The sequence below is a fragment of the Perna viridis genome, chromosome 9, assembly GCF_037379345.1.
Source record: "Perna viridis isolate PV_CMFRI_1.1 ecotype Kerala chromosome 9, ASM3737934v1, whole genome shotgun sequence".
Classification (NCBI taxonomy): domain Eukaryota; kingdom Metazoa; phylum Mollusca; class Bivalvia; order Mytilida; family Mytilidae; genus Perna; species Perna viridis.
Window position 1 is genome coordinate 29,253,021 of NC_142453.1, and position 20,032 is coordinate 29,273,052.

At 31.6% G+C, this 20,032-nt stretch overlaps 1 protein-coding gene across 3 annotated transcripts; it reads right to left on the bottom strand.

The window, feature by feature from the left end:
- Positions 1 to 1,122: 1,122 nt before the first annotated feature.
- LOC148607677 (uncharacterized) lies at positions 1,123 to 19,633 on the bottom strand. 3 transcript variants are annotated; one of them, XM_088546432.1, is made up of 7 exons: positions 19,427 to 19,633; positions 13,242 to 13,431; positions 7,143 to 7,245; positions 3,072 to 6,084; positions 2,558 to 2,664; positions 1,751 to 1,847; positions 1,123 to 1,323 (listed from the first exon to the last, which is right to left on the bottom strand). In XM_088546432.1, the coding sequence occupies exons 4-7, from the start codon at positions 3,103 to 3,105 to the stop codon at positions 1,151 to 1,153; spliced, it is 411 nt and encodes a 136-aa protein (XP_088402558.1). In that variant the 5' UTR covers positions 3,106 to 6,084; positions 7,143 to 7,245; positions 13,242 to 13,431; positions 19,427 to 19,633; the 3' UTR covers positions 1,123 to 1,150. The 3 variants fall into 3 exon arrangements, with proteins under 3 accessions (XP_088402558.1, XP_088402560.1, XP_088402559.1); XM_088546434.1 differs by lacking the exon at positions 19,427 to 19,633 and having other exon boundaries at positions 3,072 to 3,257; positions 3,543 to 6,084; positions 13,242 to 13,786; XM_088546433.1 differs by lacking the exons at positions 7,143 to 7,245; positions 19,427 to 19,633 and having other exon boundaries at positions 13,242 to 13,786.
- Between the last annotated feature and the right edge of the window lie 399 nt (positions 19,634 to 20,032).

The following is a 20,032-nucleotide window of genomic DNA, read 5'->3' on the forward strand; positions in this document are numbered from 1 at the left end:
AATGTTGGTACCTTTCTATCTTAATAGTTTTACTTTGTATCTTAATGTTGTTACTTTTGAACTATCTTAATTTTTGTTTACAACTGATGAACTTGTCTTATTCAATTTCTCACTGTGATATGTTAAATAGACACTTCAAGACCTTTTGTCTGAAACGCAATAATCCAATTTTCCATGAAAATCAGCAGTTTGTAATTATAAACCCACGCCAGTCCTTCGTAGGTAGAATGAAATTGATACAAAAATGTTCAAATAAGGATGTTCATTAGATATGTGACAACCTACACTTTCCCATCTAAAACATTTTCATTTATCGATCTCACCTTATTTTTGTGTACACCACGTCAATATTTTAAATTTAAGTTTCAATACCTTTCATTCTATATGAAAAAAAAATACCATCCAACAAGGTTGATTTTTTCGCCATGAATGTCCCTCCTCTTGATACAAGTATGAGAAAATTAGTTCGACACTTTGATTTTTCAATAATGCTCAATCACACCATAATCATATGGCCACCTTGGATGTCAATAAGTAAATTGATGCAGCATCAATTTTATAGATATAAACTTTTGAAACTTGTACAAACGAATGCTAAACATTAAAATTTAAATCTGCTGTATTATTTTTGTTGTTTTTTAATTATTTTCACTGTACACTTGCACCCTTCTTTTACAATACATTCAAAACCACTAAAGATATCTAAAAAAATACCTTAAATTAATTTTCGATACAATGCAGAATTAAACATATGATGCAATACATAGCTTGACAGCCGAAAGTCATAGAGACACGGGATTACCACCGTTTGACTAATATGTATCACTATTATCTTTCCGGTTAGAAGATAACAGAAATAAAAAGAAATTGTTTCAAAAAGGAAATAACACTTGAAGTAGATAGATATGTCGTGCCTTATTATTTTAAAAGGCATGATAGCCTATACGTCATTTCATGATATCTTCAAAAACATTTATGGGGACCATGATTAAAATGAGACCAGATAAAGGATGGTTCAATCCTGCATACTCTAAAGTCTGGTCACTGCCATGTTAGAGATATCTCTCAAAAACAAACAAACAAAAACCACAATACATTCTTAAAAGTAAAATAGTAAGCAACAATGCTTATAATTATTTTTATTTGATAATTAAGCCAAATGCTTGCATTCCGCTGGAGGATCGCTTGGCAAACACATCATTAAAGTTGTGGACAAATAAGTACCCCCGTCTTCAGTTGTCCCGCAGGTGCATGTGTTACATCCATCAGCACATGTTGTTGATGTTCCTGCCTGTATTACTTTGTCACCAACAACACACGTTCCTACAAATGTCCAGAGATTAGTAAAAAAGTATTATTTGAAAATGTATCAATATGAAAAAGACCTTTTGTAGGGAAGTGTGCATGAAATGACTTTTGAAATAGTGAAGGGTGTTAATCATACTGGTAAATCTGCTCTATATAGTTGAAACAGTGAGCTCTTGTTATTTCTGCATTATTGACCGATGCAGTAATACTATGTCATTTATAATTATTGCAAATGTATTCTGCTGTACATATAGATGTGCTTCGAGGAGTAAACTCCAATTTATAATACTGAAACAGAAAATAATATATGCACACTAAATTATTGCATGTGTCATTTTTGTTAATACAATTAAATAAATACAATGGCACATATGATTAAACAGGCAATGATTAATATACGAGCTACACATCTTTGATGTAAGAGTGTTATAATGTGTTTTACCTGGACAGGATGAACATCCTTTGTCTGGTGTAAATGGATCAGCACACTCTGGTTTTGGGCAACTAAATTCTACGCAATAACGCTTCTGTTCTGACCCCTATAAAAGGAAAAAGCATCCATGAATGTATAATTAGCATTTCAGATAGTTAAGATAAAGGAAGATCAATAATAAATACCGTACAGCTAATAATCATTGGGTTTAATCCTTGGCCAGAACTACACAAAAGACAAAAAAAACCCCAAAAAAACAAAACAAAAACAAAAACAAAAACAAAAACAAAACAAAATAAAACAAAACAAACAAAACAAAAAAAACAAAAACAGAATAAAAAACAGAATAAAAAACAGAACAAAACAAACAAAGCAAAACAAAAAAAAAATAAAAAAAATAAATAAATAAAAATAAAAAAAAAAAAAAATAAATAAATAAAAATAAGATGAAATTCACACGGACAAGAGCAGTCTGAATCCATAGTAAAATAAAAACAGGCTGAACAAAGACACTCCAAAAGGTTATTTAGTTCGTGCTTCTTGCAAGAAATCGAACTTGATGATTTTCATATCCGGTCAACAGGGATAAAGTTATGACAAAGCTTTACATATAAGCCATTTGCCATTTAGAAAACAGATAGGCAGAAAAGTACATATCATTTTTAAATCATCATCTAGAAATTCAGAATTCAAAAAGCTTATGGGTATGAATGTGAATTCGACAAAAAAGAAATATATTTGAGAAAAAATTATGTGTAATAAATAAGTTTCGACGAAAATCTTTATTACGTGATAATAACAAAACTAAGCTCTTACCGGCTCTCCATTGACATGGAAACATTCGATGTTTTCTCCTAAGGGAACCTGCTGATCTCTAGTGAAAACACCAAGACATTTCCGTTCACAAGCCACATATGGAAGAACTATGAAACATACATCCATACAATTATTAAAGGAATACTAATAAAAATATGAATACAATATTTCAATCCAAAAGGATGTGCGCAAAGCAAACAAACAAACCAACTCCAAAACACATTTGATTACTGAACGTAGAAAAGTATGATGGTAAAGAAAGGGCATAACACAGTCTCAGATACATGTACATGTGTATCTTGTTGCTGACTTCATCAGTGCATCATGTTTTGAAAAAAAATATTTTAATAAATAGGAAAAACTTTTAAGCAAACAAACAAATAAACTTCAAATAGCGTTTGATTAAAGAACATCACACAGTCCGAAATACATGTACCTTGTTGCTGACATCATCAATGTATCATGTTTTCTTTTAGTTTTTCGTATCAGAAAATTTATTATTACAAAGACTTACTGATTACCAGTGCTACTATGCAGGACAGTTTCATTGTGCTCAAATATCAAATAGCGTTGTGTTCTATAGGTGTCTTTGTATACGTTTTATACAACAGCAACTTTCGCCGTAAAGCATGATTATATGTTACACTGCAGCATCTGTTCTTGACAAGAGTTTTACGTGAAATATCAACAGACGAAATATCTGCAAGCACAGCCGTTCTGAACTAAAATGTTTTCATTCCTTCGTGTAATGTTTTAATTTTTGTTTCCATACATATGTCAATTGATAAATCAGTTTAAGGGCATTAAACATGTTGAACATTCCATGATACACGAATACAGTTCCACGTAAGGATCATGCAGAGACAGGTAATAAAATAAAAATGAATGTCTTTGAACTAAATAAATACGATTTTATTGGGATATAAATATGATTTATAAGCTAAAATAATCAAAAGTAACTAGTACGTAATAATTATATTTCTACCCGTATTTAATTTTTATCTTTGTAGTTAAAATTGTGAACCATTGCAGTTCATGTTTCTTCATGACCTGAAAAAAAAAAAATACATGGTATTATCGCTGTAAGCGATGCGTTATTTGATTGTACCATATGGTTGTAATGTATACATACTCTAACTTCGTTGAGCAGTTTTCTAAATTTGATGGCGTAGCAAAACATGTGTTTCTGTAATGTATGCTATAAAACTAACTCTAAATCCGCCGAGATTGGCATTTGCAAATTTAAAGGGAACATAATCTTTTAGTAGTGCATCAGGGACTGAGAAACTTCAGTTTAGTTTAGTTTTTATTTAATCAAAATTGAAGCTTTAGTTTGAAAATGACGTATGTTTCATGAATTCTTATGTTTGACTTTTTTCAAATGTGTTTCACTTGTTATTTGCATGATTAAGTTTTTGATTATTAGTAAGACACTGTAGAACATCTGGTAAAATAAAAATAACAAATATATACTTTTCCACTACTAAAATCAGGAACCTTTACATCTCTCGAAGATGATAAAGATCCTGTTTTTATCGTCTAAACTCTTTTTAAACAATATACAATTTTTATTCCATTAGTTTTAATCCCTGTTTAATGTATGATATTTCAAGGATTTTCTTCATATCATTAATGGAAATACAATATTTTATTTTTTAGGCAGTGGAAGAGCCTTCACACAGGACCTCGTAGACAAGTTATTTGCGGTTTTAATAAATCGCTTTCACTAATTTCTATCTTCTATCACTTTCATCGCAGCTAGTACCATGTTTCTAAACAGTCATATTGTATAAACACAACCATATGCTGAAAAATATTTGATAAAGTCTAATTAAAATTTTCAAAGTTTATGTATCTCATCATCCTTGAACCTGCAAACAGTAGTAGGTGAGACTTTTGCTATGATCTATGATTATAAACGACACAAATAACGACAAGAAACCGGATTTTACTCAATCGTTGAGTTTTACAAATGATATCAGTTTATCATATCAAAACAAAAAAAAATTCAAACCTGATTTACACATAGAAATATTAAAAAAGCAAAGGTTTTAAAACTTTTTTCAATGGTTCACGTTGAGTAAAATAAAATAAGATTGTTCTCTTTTTTTTTCCAGTGTTAACTATCCAGATCACAGGAATCCATTTGGAATCTAACCTCAGAATGCGTTGAACATCTCCATTGGGAAATCCAAGTTTCAAGAAATATATCAACTACAACAATTAGTCCAATCAAATACAACTACACCAGCCAGTGTTGAACAGCACCTTTTATAAATTGTATAAATGAAAATATTTCAAAGTGTACATGTATTTTTTTTTGTATTTGTTTTTAGGTTCTGTGGATATGTGCCGTCCAACCTATTTTTTCTTGGAATAGCTCTCAGAAATAAGCTCTACATTTTTAAGTAAAACGTCATTTCGATTGCAGCATGGAAGCAATTTAATTTGTTACTTGACGTTTGTTATGAAACTTCCCTATCAAACTATAATTACATGGCAAGTTAATTGAATTTAGAATAAAAATATCTCAAAATAGCTTTGTGTTGCAACATAAATTGATTAGATTGAGTCATCCCACAGCTCACGCTTCAGTATTTTTTTTGCTTATAAATGTAAGTTTGTGGTCACAGAAAGTGAAGGTATCTTAGGCAAACAATGTTCTTTTTTTGTGTTGGCAATGAGACTGTTATGCCAAAAAGTGGTATTCATTGTGCAGAGGTGGTCATAGCACATTTGGTTAACTTAGTCCTTGTAAAATACATGTATGAAGGTTACGTCTCTAATCATCGAGAATGGATTTTTATAAATTTCACGAACGCCGCGATTTTCTTTGCTCATGCCTTACTGTAAAACCTGTGCAGCTGTTTCAATGAAACATTGGTGATTTTTTTTATTATATTGATGAAACCTCTTTTTTTTTGTTGAAAATTTGTGATATACAATCTATAGTTATGCGACTTCATTCATAAAAAGGGGGAGTATCATAGTTATCAGACTATAATCCAATAGTGGTTGCGACTGTTCTTATTACTCTGTATTGAATTTAAAACAAAATAGTTTAAAACAAAGTCTAAACAATTAAACAATTAAATGTTGTGGAATAATACTATACGGATCGTTTCCATTTATATGTTACCATCATAATACCTAAATATACCTAACTTCAAAAACTATGTTCAAGATATTTACCCAAAAAATGGAAACATTTATAGTAAAATGTATAATTAAAGAGATAGCTTTGATTTTCCTACTGTTAATTTTCCTTAATGGTATTACATTCCAAAAACCTACATTGTTTTGTCTTCAAAACGTATTGCATCCAATGTTTATGATCAGAGGTAGTCGCGGAAAATAATAGCAACAATACTTATACCGTCACTACACTCTCCAAAGAAGAGAAAAACCATAATTCTGTGCTATCCACTTTTGGTCTCTCTACCAGAAACGATGATTGTGATCTACCCTCTATGTACTGAATTCCTAAACCCCACAAGAATCCACAAAACAGCGCAACATAACTGGATCTGAAAAATGTACCACCAAACATCTTTAAAAACTTAAAAAATCACAGCAAAGAGGGTCTCCAGTCTTACCACAACACCTGGTACTGCCGTAATGGTCTTAATTCAATGTGGATCCTGAAAAATCCTCACAACCTCCTGGAAACCTCAATTCAAGTCTTTTATCAGAAATAGCAATATCATTAAAGCCTACAATTTTTCAACTCTTTATACTTCTATTCCCCATTCTCAGTTAAAAACCTGATTCAAAAACATTATACATCGTTATTAACCCAAATAAGACGGTACACCTAGATACAAATATGTAGTTCTTGGTAGGGATTCCTCATACTTTGTTGAAAATAATTCCAAATCATCTTCCAATTGTACCTATGAAAATATTTTAAAATGCTGAAATTTTTGATCGACAAGGTATTTGTCCAGTTTTGTAGAAGCGTTTAAAAAAACTGTAGGCATTTCAATCGGAAAAAAATTGTGCTCCTCTGCTTTTGCTGATCTATTCTTTCTCTGAAGATGAATTCATAGCTGATCTGATCCAAAAGTAGGAACATCATTTAGCTAGAACCTTTTTATCTCAGTTTCCACTATAGATATGACGTATTATCGTTAAACAATCCTAAATTTCGGGGATTTATACATATCATCTACACCAAAGAAATTTGATAAAATGTGAAGTCATTCTCATATCTTGATCTCGATCTTGAGATCAATGGTAAAGGAGAACTATTGAGCAAACTATACGACAAACGCGATGACTTTTCATTCCGTGTTGTCAATGTTCCTTTCTTCTGTGGAATCATTCCTTCAGCATCTGCAAATGGACTTTTAATATCATAACTCATACGTTATGCAAGATCTTGCCGAAACTACGCAGACTTTTTGCATCGTGCTAGACTTCTTACAATTAGGGTTCATGAACAGGGTTATGTTGCTACAAGATTAAAGTCATCACTACCGAAGTTTTATGGTCGTCATCATGAACCCATGGATCGATAAGGTGTAACCACAATTCTATAGCTCTTGATAAATACTACAAAAATGTAATATGATGCAATACCCACCTTTACAGCAGAGACGTGAAACTATGAACATTACGATGGGGAAAACTGTTCAAAATGTTACAACGTAAAGGTCAAACAATCATGTTAAGGTCTCAAGAATAACCTGAAAAACATAAAACCGTCATAGCTTTAGAATAGACGATCGGACATTTGTAAATCTAACCTCAAAATGCAGAGCTCTTTAAGAGGGCTGTTGTATACACTGAGTGTAAGCAATTTTGTTCACGATGTTGAGATGTGAGAGATACCTTAAAACGAACAAGAATAATGTATTTATGAAATCTACCGATTCCAAATAGAAACGAACAATGCTTAAAAGGATTGTTATTTAATCATTAAGCCAGATGCACGCATTCAGCTGAAGGAACGTTTGACGAACATAGCATTAATGTCATCGAAAATTAAGTACCACCGTCTTCAGTTGGTTCACATGTGCATGTGTTACACCCATCAGCGCATGTTATTGATGTTCAAGCCTGTATAAGTTCGTCTCCAACAACGCGCGTGCCTACAATTAACCCAGATATTGTTATCTTACATTGTGAAAGAGTAATCAAGTAATCAATATATTCCAAGGATAAAGATATGATACTGAAAACAGGAAACCAAGTACTTGAATTACATTAGCAAAATAACACATACAAAAACACAAACGACCAGGACTCCATTAAAACACCCGCCGAGTTGTTCAAAAAATGTCACGTCATGAAAAACCTTATCATTTAAACAGACAGGAAATACATGCTAGAGCTATTGATTGTATTAACTGTAGTAAGGGGTTAATAATACTGCTGAACCTGGTCTGTTATCGCGTTGCTAAAATTTGCTTGTTGATCAATTCGAAATATATATATATAAGAATGAAAGAGCAGGTATGTTTTACACGTATTTCAATGTATCATTTCTCATTAGCATTGTAATGTAGTCTTAACGTGAGAAATGATCATCACAAACCTCAATACTTTTTTTGAGTAACCTTTTCAAAATGAATCATATGAGTAATATCGTAATATAAGCATGACTGAGATGCAATGCTATAATAGAATGAAAAATATATATTACATCATAAATAATCGTGGAACCCTTTTGAACAGACAAATTTCACAAATGTTAAACCTTTGTCATATTTATGAAACGGCATTGAATATTACACGAGGTAAATATTTTCAATGTCTTGTTAAAAAATGTTTCAATGTTTCTTATTTGGACAGACTGGACAACTAAATTCTACACAGTAACGCCTCTGTTCAGACCCCTTTATAAGAAAACTTGCTTAATATGTATGAACATGTTGAATGCTGTTTGTCATATTATATTCAATGAACTGCATGTTGAACATATTGTAATTGATAACATCAAACTACAGAATTGTATTATATTACCAAGCGTTGTTTTCATAAGTTATTTAGCTTAGTGTTTGAAGTTTGCTTCTTCGGTTATTTCACCCCCGTGTGCTGTCTCCAAACACTTTAATATAGAATTGTACTTTGTTCCAGAAAGAATAAACTTTTCTCTATCATATTCCTGTGGCAGGTGACTATACTCTCATAAATTTTCGCAGAACACATTTTTGTGTTTTTCCATGCAAGTTATTAAGATATTAAGTTATTTAAGGTAAATATGTGAGCAACACTTTAGTTTATGTTCAAAGGACGACACCTAAATGTTTTTTTTTTAATAATATCAAATTTATTTCAAAATTGCTTGTTACAAATAGCATCAGGATTCCAAGCATATCCTAATGCTTCCTGTTCATTTCCACTTGTTGTCTAGGGAAACAACTAGATGCAAAAGCAATACATAAAACATAATATTTAAAGCATTTGCATCCATAAGGGAAATTCGCATAGAAAACTTAAGAATTAATATGCTTATATCATCAATATGTGTTTATAAATTGCCTCAAGGCTTTTAACGTTTTAGTATCCAAGTTTATTTTAATGCTTTGATTAAATTCCTTCACAAAAATTTCAAATGTGTCAGTTAAATTTTTTCGTTGCTCTGATACATAATATGATTCGTATATAGAAAAACTAATTATAGTTAGAAAATAACTAAACCAGAAGTACTCTCTATAAAAATGTCTATCCAAATACCAAATGCTTTTGCTGAATTTTCATTTCAATTTTAAATTTATGAACCGATGTCATATATTCTTTTCCAAAATTCTGTAAGGAATGGACATGACATAAAATAGTGTTCATAATCTTCCAAATTTCTACAGTAGTAACATAGGTTGCTATTAGTTATATTTCATTTATACAAATTTTGTTTTGTTGGAACAATTTGCTGCAGTGGTTTCCATGTAAAAAATTTTAAGCTTTTTTTCCTGTAGAGAAAAGAAAATAAATTCATATATGTTTTTTTTATGCAAATGTTTGTCTGCGTTCAAAATTTTAACCAATTATTTACACCAACAGATCCTTCCTGTTTTGTTTAGTACAATGGAGTTGTACAGCATTTTATTTGTTAATTTGTTTACATCTTGTATGCAACAGTTCATCGAAAAACTATTTTTATTTATATTCACTTCAGTCTTCTTTTGAATTTTCAGTAGTTAACATTTTCAAACATTGATTTGGTATTGCTGTTTTTAAAGCATAAATTGCTGAATCCAATTTCGTAGATTTATTAATTTATCTAAAATAATTTTTACTTATTAATCTGTTCTTATCAATAATGTCATTTATGCATATTATACCCTCTTTAATCCAGTGTTTATAAGCGAGAGTTTTATTATTTACCCCCACCTGCTAAACACAAGGATTGAAAGACTTGTTTATAAAATTCTGAATTGTTTCAAAGCCGTTGTTAAATTTGATGTCTGAATTATTTGTTTTAAATATCAACCATCTTTCTCCCAAATTTCTGAGATATTTTATTGGTATTATCTTTAAGTTACAGATTTCTCATGTGACCAATCTGTTTACCCATGATGCTTTTAAAGAAGTAAAGTAGCTTCTGATATCAATCATACCTAACCCCCCTTTATTCTTCGAATTTATCATTAATTTTCTTTTAACCTTATCTGGCTTATCATCCCAAATAAATGTGTTTTCTATTTCTTTCAAGTAATTGTCCGGGATTGTTAATGAGCTTCCAATAATTGTAAATTTAGGTATTGATAATGCCTTGATTATCAGAATTTTATCTGGTAAGATGAGATTCCTTTTCTTCCATGATATTAATAACTTATTCATTTTATCAATTTTACTTTCCCAGTTTAATTTTTCGCACTCACTTTTACAGTGGTCAAAATATATTCCAAGCGCTTTAATTGGTTTATCTGTCCATTTAATTCCTCTGATTTTGTCTTTTGTTGTTTTCAGCTTTCCATCACAAAGTCCCTCTGTTTTATTTCAATTCAAAATCAACCCAGAAAATGATCCAAACATTTCTATTTCATTCATCGGTAATTCTAGATCGGTTTTGGAATTACAAAAATAAGTAGTATCATCGGCTGAGAAATTTTGATAGTATGTGTACCGCTATCAAGTTTTATACTTAAACCTTTAATACTGTAATTTGCTCTTAGTCTCTGTGCCATTATTTCAACAGACAAAACAAATAAAAGGGCAGATAGAGGGCAACCCTGTCTTATGCCCCTGGGGTTTTTAAATGTTTCAGATATCCATCCATTATTCATTACATAAGTTTGAACTTCCGTTTATAAAGTTTTAACCCATCTGATAAAAGATTCATTAAATCCAAAATGTGTAAGAGTCGTTAACATAAAATTCCATTTTAGGGAATCAAATGCTTTAGCAAAAATAACAAATACTATAGCACCTTCAATTGTATAGGTTTCTGCATAATCCTATCTTGAACTTGTCTGTGATTGAATCCAATGAATCTACTTTTAACATAATCTGTTTGATCTTCATTAATGATTTTTGGTAATATTTTCTTAAGTCGTTGTGCCAAAACATGTGAAAGGATCTTAAGATCAACATTTAGCAAAGAAATTGGACGATAATTGTTCAAGGATAAAAGATCACCTTTTTTAAATATCAAAGAGAGAATATTTGTTCTTTGCGAGTGAGGAAGTTTCTGTTCCATATAACCCTTATTTAAAAGTTGTACAAGTATGTATTTAAGTTTGTCCCAAAACTTTCTATAACATTCCAGTGATATTCCATCTAAAATTCCCACCTTGTTGCTATATATTCTAAATTATCATCATCATTAAAATATTTTACAATAAGGTTGTCTATTAAATTTATGTATTCTGTTTCTTCTATCACTGAATGGTTTAATTTCCAGTAAACTACACCATTATCAGCTGCGTTTGATTTAAATTTCATAAATAAACTAAGATGATCAGTTGAGTATATAATAGCCGGTTTTATTTTACAGCATTCTATCAGCGAGATGAAATCATTTCTCGTTAATAACATGTCTATCCTGCTTAGCTGTGATTTATCTTTTCGGTGCCATGTATAAAAATGCCGCCACAAATCTATTAAGTTGTTATTTTTCATTATTTTTTTAAAAACTGTTTACTAGTTGTGTATTTTTCAAATAAGCACTAGAGCTTTTCCTATCTACTGTTTTCAGTGTATCCAAAGTCCCCTCCCCCTATTATCGGGATTCCTACTCCGTGTTCCTTAATCATACGATCAAGCTTTTTGAAAAAAAAACTATTTCGGGCAGATCTACAATTTGGCGCATAAAGGCACGTTAATGTTATTAATATATCGTCTATTTCAATATACACTAATACTATTCTCCCTTCATCATCCCCAAATTTATCAATAAGCTTACAGTTCAATGTTTTGTGTATAACAGATGTTCTACACGTTTTGTATATATTTTTCTTGCAGTTCGGTAAGTAGATTTTTATAATACAATACCTACAAATATACATTTTATTACAGTTACATGTATACATTTTACAAATATTAAACAGACACACATTCTGTTTTATCGTGGTAAATACTTCACAATGTTTGTAACTAAATGATTTCTTATTGCCAATGTTCCTGTAAAACTTTAATCTAAAAACTTAATTAGAAATAAATGACTGGTGCGTGTTGTAAAACATGTTCCAGAATTGAATAAAATGAGTATTTCGTACATGGACGTATATTTATCCAATAATGTGTTGACAATATATATTATTACGTATCGAATCACATTTTGTATCTATTAATCGAAGTATTTGATAAAAACATAAGCGATGATTTTCATTGAACCTACTCGCTCTGCTATGCCGATCAAATATTGGAATTGTATATTCTATAAATAGCGCTCGCATTTTCCCGTTAGTCATTGAACCAGTAGTGAATCGATTATGCCGGTCTACATACTTAAATGAGTTCCTTCTTTCCAATACAATTTTTGTTTTCATTTTGAAACCGAACTTTCCGTTAAATATTGAAATATCTAATAAGTAGATTTTCAACCATCTTACTACATCGATATTCATCATATAATTCATTACAATATACATGTATGTAATGATATAACATAATATTTCAGTTGACAAGTACACATAGCCTACCTCTATCATATTAACAAGATTTAGCATAATGCTTACTTGCTTTAATACATATATCAAAATGAATTTAGCTATTAAATTCATTTTCCTACATCCTTTTATACCATCATCATCTTTTTAACTCTTATTTTGAGCTTTAATTTCATATTTTAATTTTTTTTTTGATTTTTTCAGTACTTATATGAAATTATATACAAATTATGACGTTATTTTGGTTTTTTATCCCTTAACTTATAAAATTATGAAAAAGGAAACAAAATAATGAATAAAAGTATTTTAGTTTACTAAGAAAGAGTCATAAGCATATAAAAACGTTTTATTATTATCTTTATGATTTTCCTACTATAAGCCAGAAGAATACAGAGCAAATTGGAATTCCATTTTGTCCAAAGATTCTAATTTGCCCTGTAGCATGTATATAATATGTCTGTACCGATGGAAGTCATAACTGCATGCCAATATGTAAGCTTCATTCTTACCGATTCTCCATTTACAGTAAAACATTCTATGTTTTCTCCCAAGGGTACCTGCTGATCTCCAGTAAAACACCTAGACATTTCCTTTCATAAGACCCATGGTAAAGAAAGCTTTATTCTTACCTATTCTCCATTTACAGCAAAACATTCTATGTTTTCTCCCAAGGGTATCTGCTGATCTCCAGTGAAACACCAAGACATTTCCCTTCCTCTTTTGGTCTCTCTACCAAGGACGATGATTGTGATTTACCATCTATGTACTGGATTCCTAAACTACACAAGAATCCATACAAACAACGTTTCATAGCTGGATCTGCAAAATATAACACTATACCTCTTTCAAAACTTTTACTTTTAACTTCTATACTCACAACTGTCAAAGAGGATCTGCAGTCCTACCACAACACTTGTTACTCCCATAGTGGTTTTAATTCAATGTGGATCCTGAAAAATTCGAAAGATCTTTTGGAAACAATTAGTTCAAGAGTAATCAAGGGAACCATGGTTATAGCGGTAATCAAAAGAATGTAATCCAGGGACAAAGACCAGACATGGAAAACAGACATACACAAGAAAGAACATAAAGTAACTAAAATCATACATACAAAGAAACAAAAGTAAATGAGCAACTCGGACTCCACTAAAAACTGGGAGCATGGACCAGGTGCACCGGTAGGGTAAGCGTCCTCTGCTTTTCTAGAAACACCCGCCGAGTTGCTCATAAAAAGTCAAGTCCGGGGTAGACAAACGAGGAAAGGAAAACTATGACCCGTTGAATAAATCAGTTTTCATGGTGCTGATGGATACACCATAACGATCCACGAGTTCATGATGAGGACCATATTTCTTCAGTAGTGATGATTTCAATCTTGTAGCAACATAACCCTGTTCCAGAAGCCTATTTGTTAGAGTTCTAGCGCGGTACAAAAAGTCTGCGCAGTTTCGACAAGCTCTGGCATAATGTATGTCCCTGGATTACATTCTTTTGATTACCGCTATACCCGTGGTTCCCTTGATTACTCTTTCACAAGCCCCATGTTGAGGAAAAGCTTTATTCTTACCGATTCTCCATTTACAGCAAAACATTCCATGTTTTCTCCCTAGGGTACCAGCTGATCTCCAGTGAAACACCAAGACATTTCCTTTCACAAGCCCCATGGTGAAGAACTAAGAAACATGCATGTTTACAATTAAGAAAGAGTAACCAATATAATAATGAAATATTCAAAATAAAAATACGCGTGACTTGAAAACAAAATGAAAACAACAGCCAACCAACCAAGCAAACAAAAACAACAACTCGAATTTTTTTATGCAAGGCATTGTTGCTGAAGGCAATGGTGCCATCACTGTATCATATTTTGATGTTTGTTTGTTGGGGTTTAACATCCGAGCAGCAATATTTCAGCTATATTCAGACAATGAACATGAAATGGATGGTATCATATTTTGAAATAATCAAGTTTTCCGCATCAAAGACATTATAGTATTTACAAGGACTTGCATATTATTAGTGATACTAAGCCAGGCAGTTTCATTGTGCACATCACCGAGGCGTTTTATTCCGTATGGCTCCTTGTTTACGTTTAATACAATAACAACTTATCTCCATGAAGCATTATCATTTGTTTTAATGCAACATCTGTTTTATTAAGAATGCGTACAATTTAAAAAGACGAAACATCTGCAAGCATAACCGTTCTGTACATTAAGGTATTAGGTTTAAATTTATGTAACCATAAAGTTCTCTACTGATAAATCAACTCAAGGGCATTTAACAGCAGTTAATATAGTGAAACTACAATAGACGTACGGTATATTACTGTTCATGTGTAGTACATTACGTTATTAGACGACGAAACTAATAAACAATATCATATAAGATGCATAAGTATACAATAATAGGACACGAATGAACATTTAAATTCAAAAATTTCACCCAATCAAATCTTCACTACTATGGTAATCAAAATTAAAAACTTTCTGAATTTGACAAATCACTTGATTTCTCTTCCATTGGCTTTTGTGACTATACGACTGGACATCTACCATCTTAATAAAACTTAAAAGAACAATCTTTTTGGTCGTTTTCCTTAAAAACATGTTGCTGTAAAAAAACCTGAATTATCTTCCTTTAACTGAAAGCATTTTGGGACACACTAAGCGAGGGACACTATCTCAATTAAACAAAAACTAATAAAACAACATTACGATCATATTTACACAATCAAATAAATCAAAATAACGAGACAAATAAAAGATTGCGAGAATATTCAAATATTAACTATGCCGTAAAGCAGACTACATGAAATATTTTGGAACTTGCTAAACCAAGGAAGCTCACATGGAACTAAGAAAAACTATCATCGATATAACAACGCTTATTCTTAATATATTGAAAGTGTCAAATGACTCAAAAGAGCCAAATTTCTTAATTTCTTAAAGTCGGGCTTTTGCATGCCTTAGTATCATTTAGAAGTAGCCAAAATTATCCTTCAAATTCACAATTTAGTTAGTAAATAAAAAACCAAATTACTAAAGCAAGCAAATTAAATATAGAAAAACTAAAACCTAATTTCCGATTAATTTAAACATCAAAATTACCATAACTTTAAATTTATAAAGTGAATAATGAAAATCGTCTTACCTGAAAAACAGTGAATTGTTTTGAACTTCTTTATTTGCTGGCAAACTCAAAAGTGACGCTATACCAGCAAATAAACAAATTCCTCGCTTTTGCACTATTTTCCAGATGAGAGCCAATCAGAATTAGGTTACTTTAATTTGCTAGGAAACGGCGGATAAATTTCAATTAAATGTGTGTCTAAAACTACTTTTTGACACTGTAGGAACACTTATAAGATATGTAAATTGCCTATTGTTCAAATTATCTACCACTGGATTAAGCGTCCGGCTTGACGCAATAGAGCTGATTTCAATTGCGCAATCAAGTAATTAATCCTACACCTATCTCATAAACTGGGCCCAAAGCCTGGTTAATTTTAAATAATTAACCTTCAGAACAAACAAGAAATCATTTTCCACTTAATTTCATTGAAAAGAGTTTTTTGCCATCTGTGGGAAAATAAAACTAAAACTTTATGTGTTATTAAAATATCTCAATGTTCAAATACCTAGAATTAAACTCTAAATATTCCAAATTTGAAACTTTAGAACTTAAACATGAAATTTCAACATTAAAATTGACTTTATCAATTTTAATCAAAATGAACTATATGACACAATGCTCCACTCAGCATTTTTGCATGTATAAAACGCTGACGACAGGCCTTTCGATCATTGATTTTTGGCAAGTTTTTGCTGTCAAAAATATACAATTTCTATTTTCATGTACTTAATCTCGCCATCATTAAAGAGTATAATGTTTGTAATGATTCTATTGATTGATTAGAAAATGTTAGAAATGTATATGGTAATATATTATCAGGATGAAATGGACATTCAGTGTACTGTGTTTTTCAATTCAAGCAATCAAATTATTTTCACCTGAAGAATATGCGAAAAATTTAACTGTGTATTCAGTTTGGTGTGGTATATTTTTGTAACATATAGTGTACTTCCTGATAAATTATAAAGAAGGTTACTGAGGTTAAATTCTTCAGTTTGAAGTACCAAAACTGTGATAAATTGAAGATATTTAATGTTAACTGTCGATTCGCCAGTACGTCCCGACATTTTAGTATAAAATGACAATATATTATGCATGCGGTATTCACTTCTGCTTAAAAGTACAAAAATATCAACATATTTATTAAAGAAATGTATGTCCATTTTTATAAAAATGTTTACAAATTTTTTTAAAAATTGAACAATAGGTAAACATTCTAAACCAAAAAAGGAAGAGACGAAATTGGATTTCTCCAATATTGCTTAACTTTTTGAACTATTTTTACTAATGTTTAATTATGTATATAACCTTTTCCACAGTTACTAGTTTTTAAACAAAACAGGGGGAAGGCTATGGTCACGTCAAAGTACTTAATCCCTGCCGTAATTTTGCTCCTGTCAATAATAATGAATTTCTGGCGGTTTCACTTGCAGTTTACTTAGTGTTGCTGGAGTATATAGAGGTAACTATTTCGCCTTTGCAGTGGTGTAATGATTTTCTCGTCGTTCATTGAAGACCGATAGGTGGCTTTGAGATGACATTTTTATATCCCGATAGGGTTGTTTTCTTTTTGACATACTTACCATATCCAGTCTCTTTATATTTAACTGTAAGAAACTACCTTGGCATGCAAACCTAGTTAGCAATAATGGCCCTTATTTTTACGACTCTGCTGTGATGGAAACTAACAAATTCATTTAACTTTACCTGTTAAAAAGGCCATTCCAATTATTTTATAAAACTGTTAATTTCAACTGTTTTGTATTGTCGGAGAAACGCGAAGTAAAGACATTTACAATTATGGTAACGTTGTGGCCGTGACTCTTATGTATGACGTTATTAATGTATGTGTTTGTTGACGAAGAACTTTGATAAACTCCATTGAAACGTCTACAACGCATTGTCACTGAGTTTCACCAAATTTTGTGGCACCATGAGGCAGGAAAAGGATTCAAAACTAAGTCCAACGTCCGTTCGTACAGGATACAAAGAACCGAGACAAAACTTCTAACAAAATTCGATGATATGAAGGCTAGAATGGGGATTGGATATGACGATTAAAAAGCTCTTGAGGATGCAGTGATGGAGAGGAATACTCCTAAAGACTTTAACGCCAAGATATTGGAACGGATATCTGAAGAAGTAAACTTATAACAGTTTGAAGGAAGCGCTGTGCAAACAGTAGAATGTTGCTTTGACAAATGGAAATTACGAGGCCGCGCTCAATCTACTCAAGGACCTATACAGAAATCCGAGTAAAAAGATCCATGCTTACATTAAAGGGCTGATGAATTTGCCCGCACCGACAATGTATGTTATGAGCTTAAGATTGTCGGAGACTAACTTGAATCGCATGTGCATAGAATGGAAATGCTTCGGAATTTATTGGTCACTTGTTTGTCATTGAAAGATAAATTAAAAGAACCAATGTTGAGAAATCAGAAAATCGATTGGACGGGAACTAACGTTAGAGTAATAGAGATGAGATCGACGTCATTGAAGCGAGACATAGGGTAAACTAAATATAAAAGTTACACGCTGGAGCATTTTTCACGGGAATTCATCAAACGACAAACTAGATTAAAAGATCACTTCTACATGTACTTTTTTTTGTTCCAGGGATAATTTTACGGTAGACTGTAAAAAAGTAACGGACGCTGCCGCAACGATGAAAGTCGTTAGGTAAAAGCAATTGTTTTAATTGCCTGCGTTAGCACTGCGTGTCTGCGTGTACATCACAAACCAATGTAAGAAGTGTAACGAGTATCTGCAGAGGAAAGGAGACCACAATGGACCCGACTGAACAGCAGGTAATGTGGTGAAACTGCACTAGACGTACGACATGTTACTTTTCAAGCATGTGCAGTATGCAACGTTACTAGACGACGAAACTAGAATTAATGTTAACAAATGATATAATACATAATTCCGGTTACAACTTATGCAATGATTCATGCATATCTTTTAACAACAGTATTTGTATTAGATGAAAGATGATAAGTTATATTTTTATGATGATTGCATCATATGGTTGTAATATAAATATACTCTAGCTATGCTGAACAATTGCCTACATGAGACAGCGAAGCAAAATATATTTTTATACAAGTTATGCAATAAATTTAACTAAACATGATGCAAAAGAATAATCAAGGGAACCAATGTTATAGCGGCAATCAAAAGAATGTAATCGAGGGACAAAGACCAGACATGGAAAACAGACATAAACAACAACGAACATGAAGTAAATAAAATCATACATACAAAGTAACAAAAGCAAATGAGCAACTCGGACGCCACTAAAAACTGAGAGCATGGACCAGGTTCACCGGTACCATGCACGAATCACTGAACGTATTGTCATTTCAAGGATACGTATATAGCACTTTTTAAATCCTTCATTAAAGTCATTTTTGCATATTTGTAGTATAGTGTTTACGGCAAAGAGACAACAACACCAGGATGATAATGTCAGCCCAATGGCCTCCTATATACATACTTCTGAAAATCTTTTGCTACCATACAAATCGATGTTTTGAAATATTTATGAGTAAATATTCAAACAATACACATTTCGTTTTGGTTTACAATTACGAAACAAAAGTGACTTCATAAGCATAAAAAAAACTAATAAATCCAGGAATCTCCATGGATCAAAATGAAGACATGGCTTACTCACTGTTTGTTTTTATCGTGGCGTGTGTCATTTCGCGCAGTAATTAACTTGCCAATAAAGTATGATAAGTATTTGACATTATCCCTAGTGTCGCGTTGATTCAATTGCAGATGTTCTTCATAAAATCGTTCAAGCATACGGTTATCCATTTTCATTAAATACGTTTCAACTGTAAAGAATGCAGACCTTTTTACTGTTTATCAGTTTTAAAATGAAACGTGTGATTTATTTTTAGATAAACCATTACATTTTACCTCCTGATTTATTTATCATCATATGACGTTATATTTGTAAGTATGAAACGCCAAAGTAACAAAAGCAAATTAGCAGTTGGACTCCACAAAAAACTGGGAGCATGGACCAGGTGCATCGGTAGGGTAAAGGTAAGTTGATGCTATATTTATATATGTCATACAATAAAGCTTACCAGTTATTAGCTTTTAATTCTTATTTTCTAAACCCAAGGGCCAACTTTGTGATTCAATGAGTCCTTGTGAATTGGTCACTCACCGATGTTCAATCGGTTGTAAATTAAGTTTCCCGATGATTAAGAAAGGAACGCTAAATTAAAAACACACACAAAAGAAAATAAAAAAATAAAAAAATAAA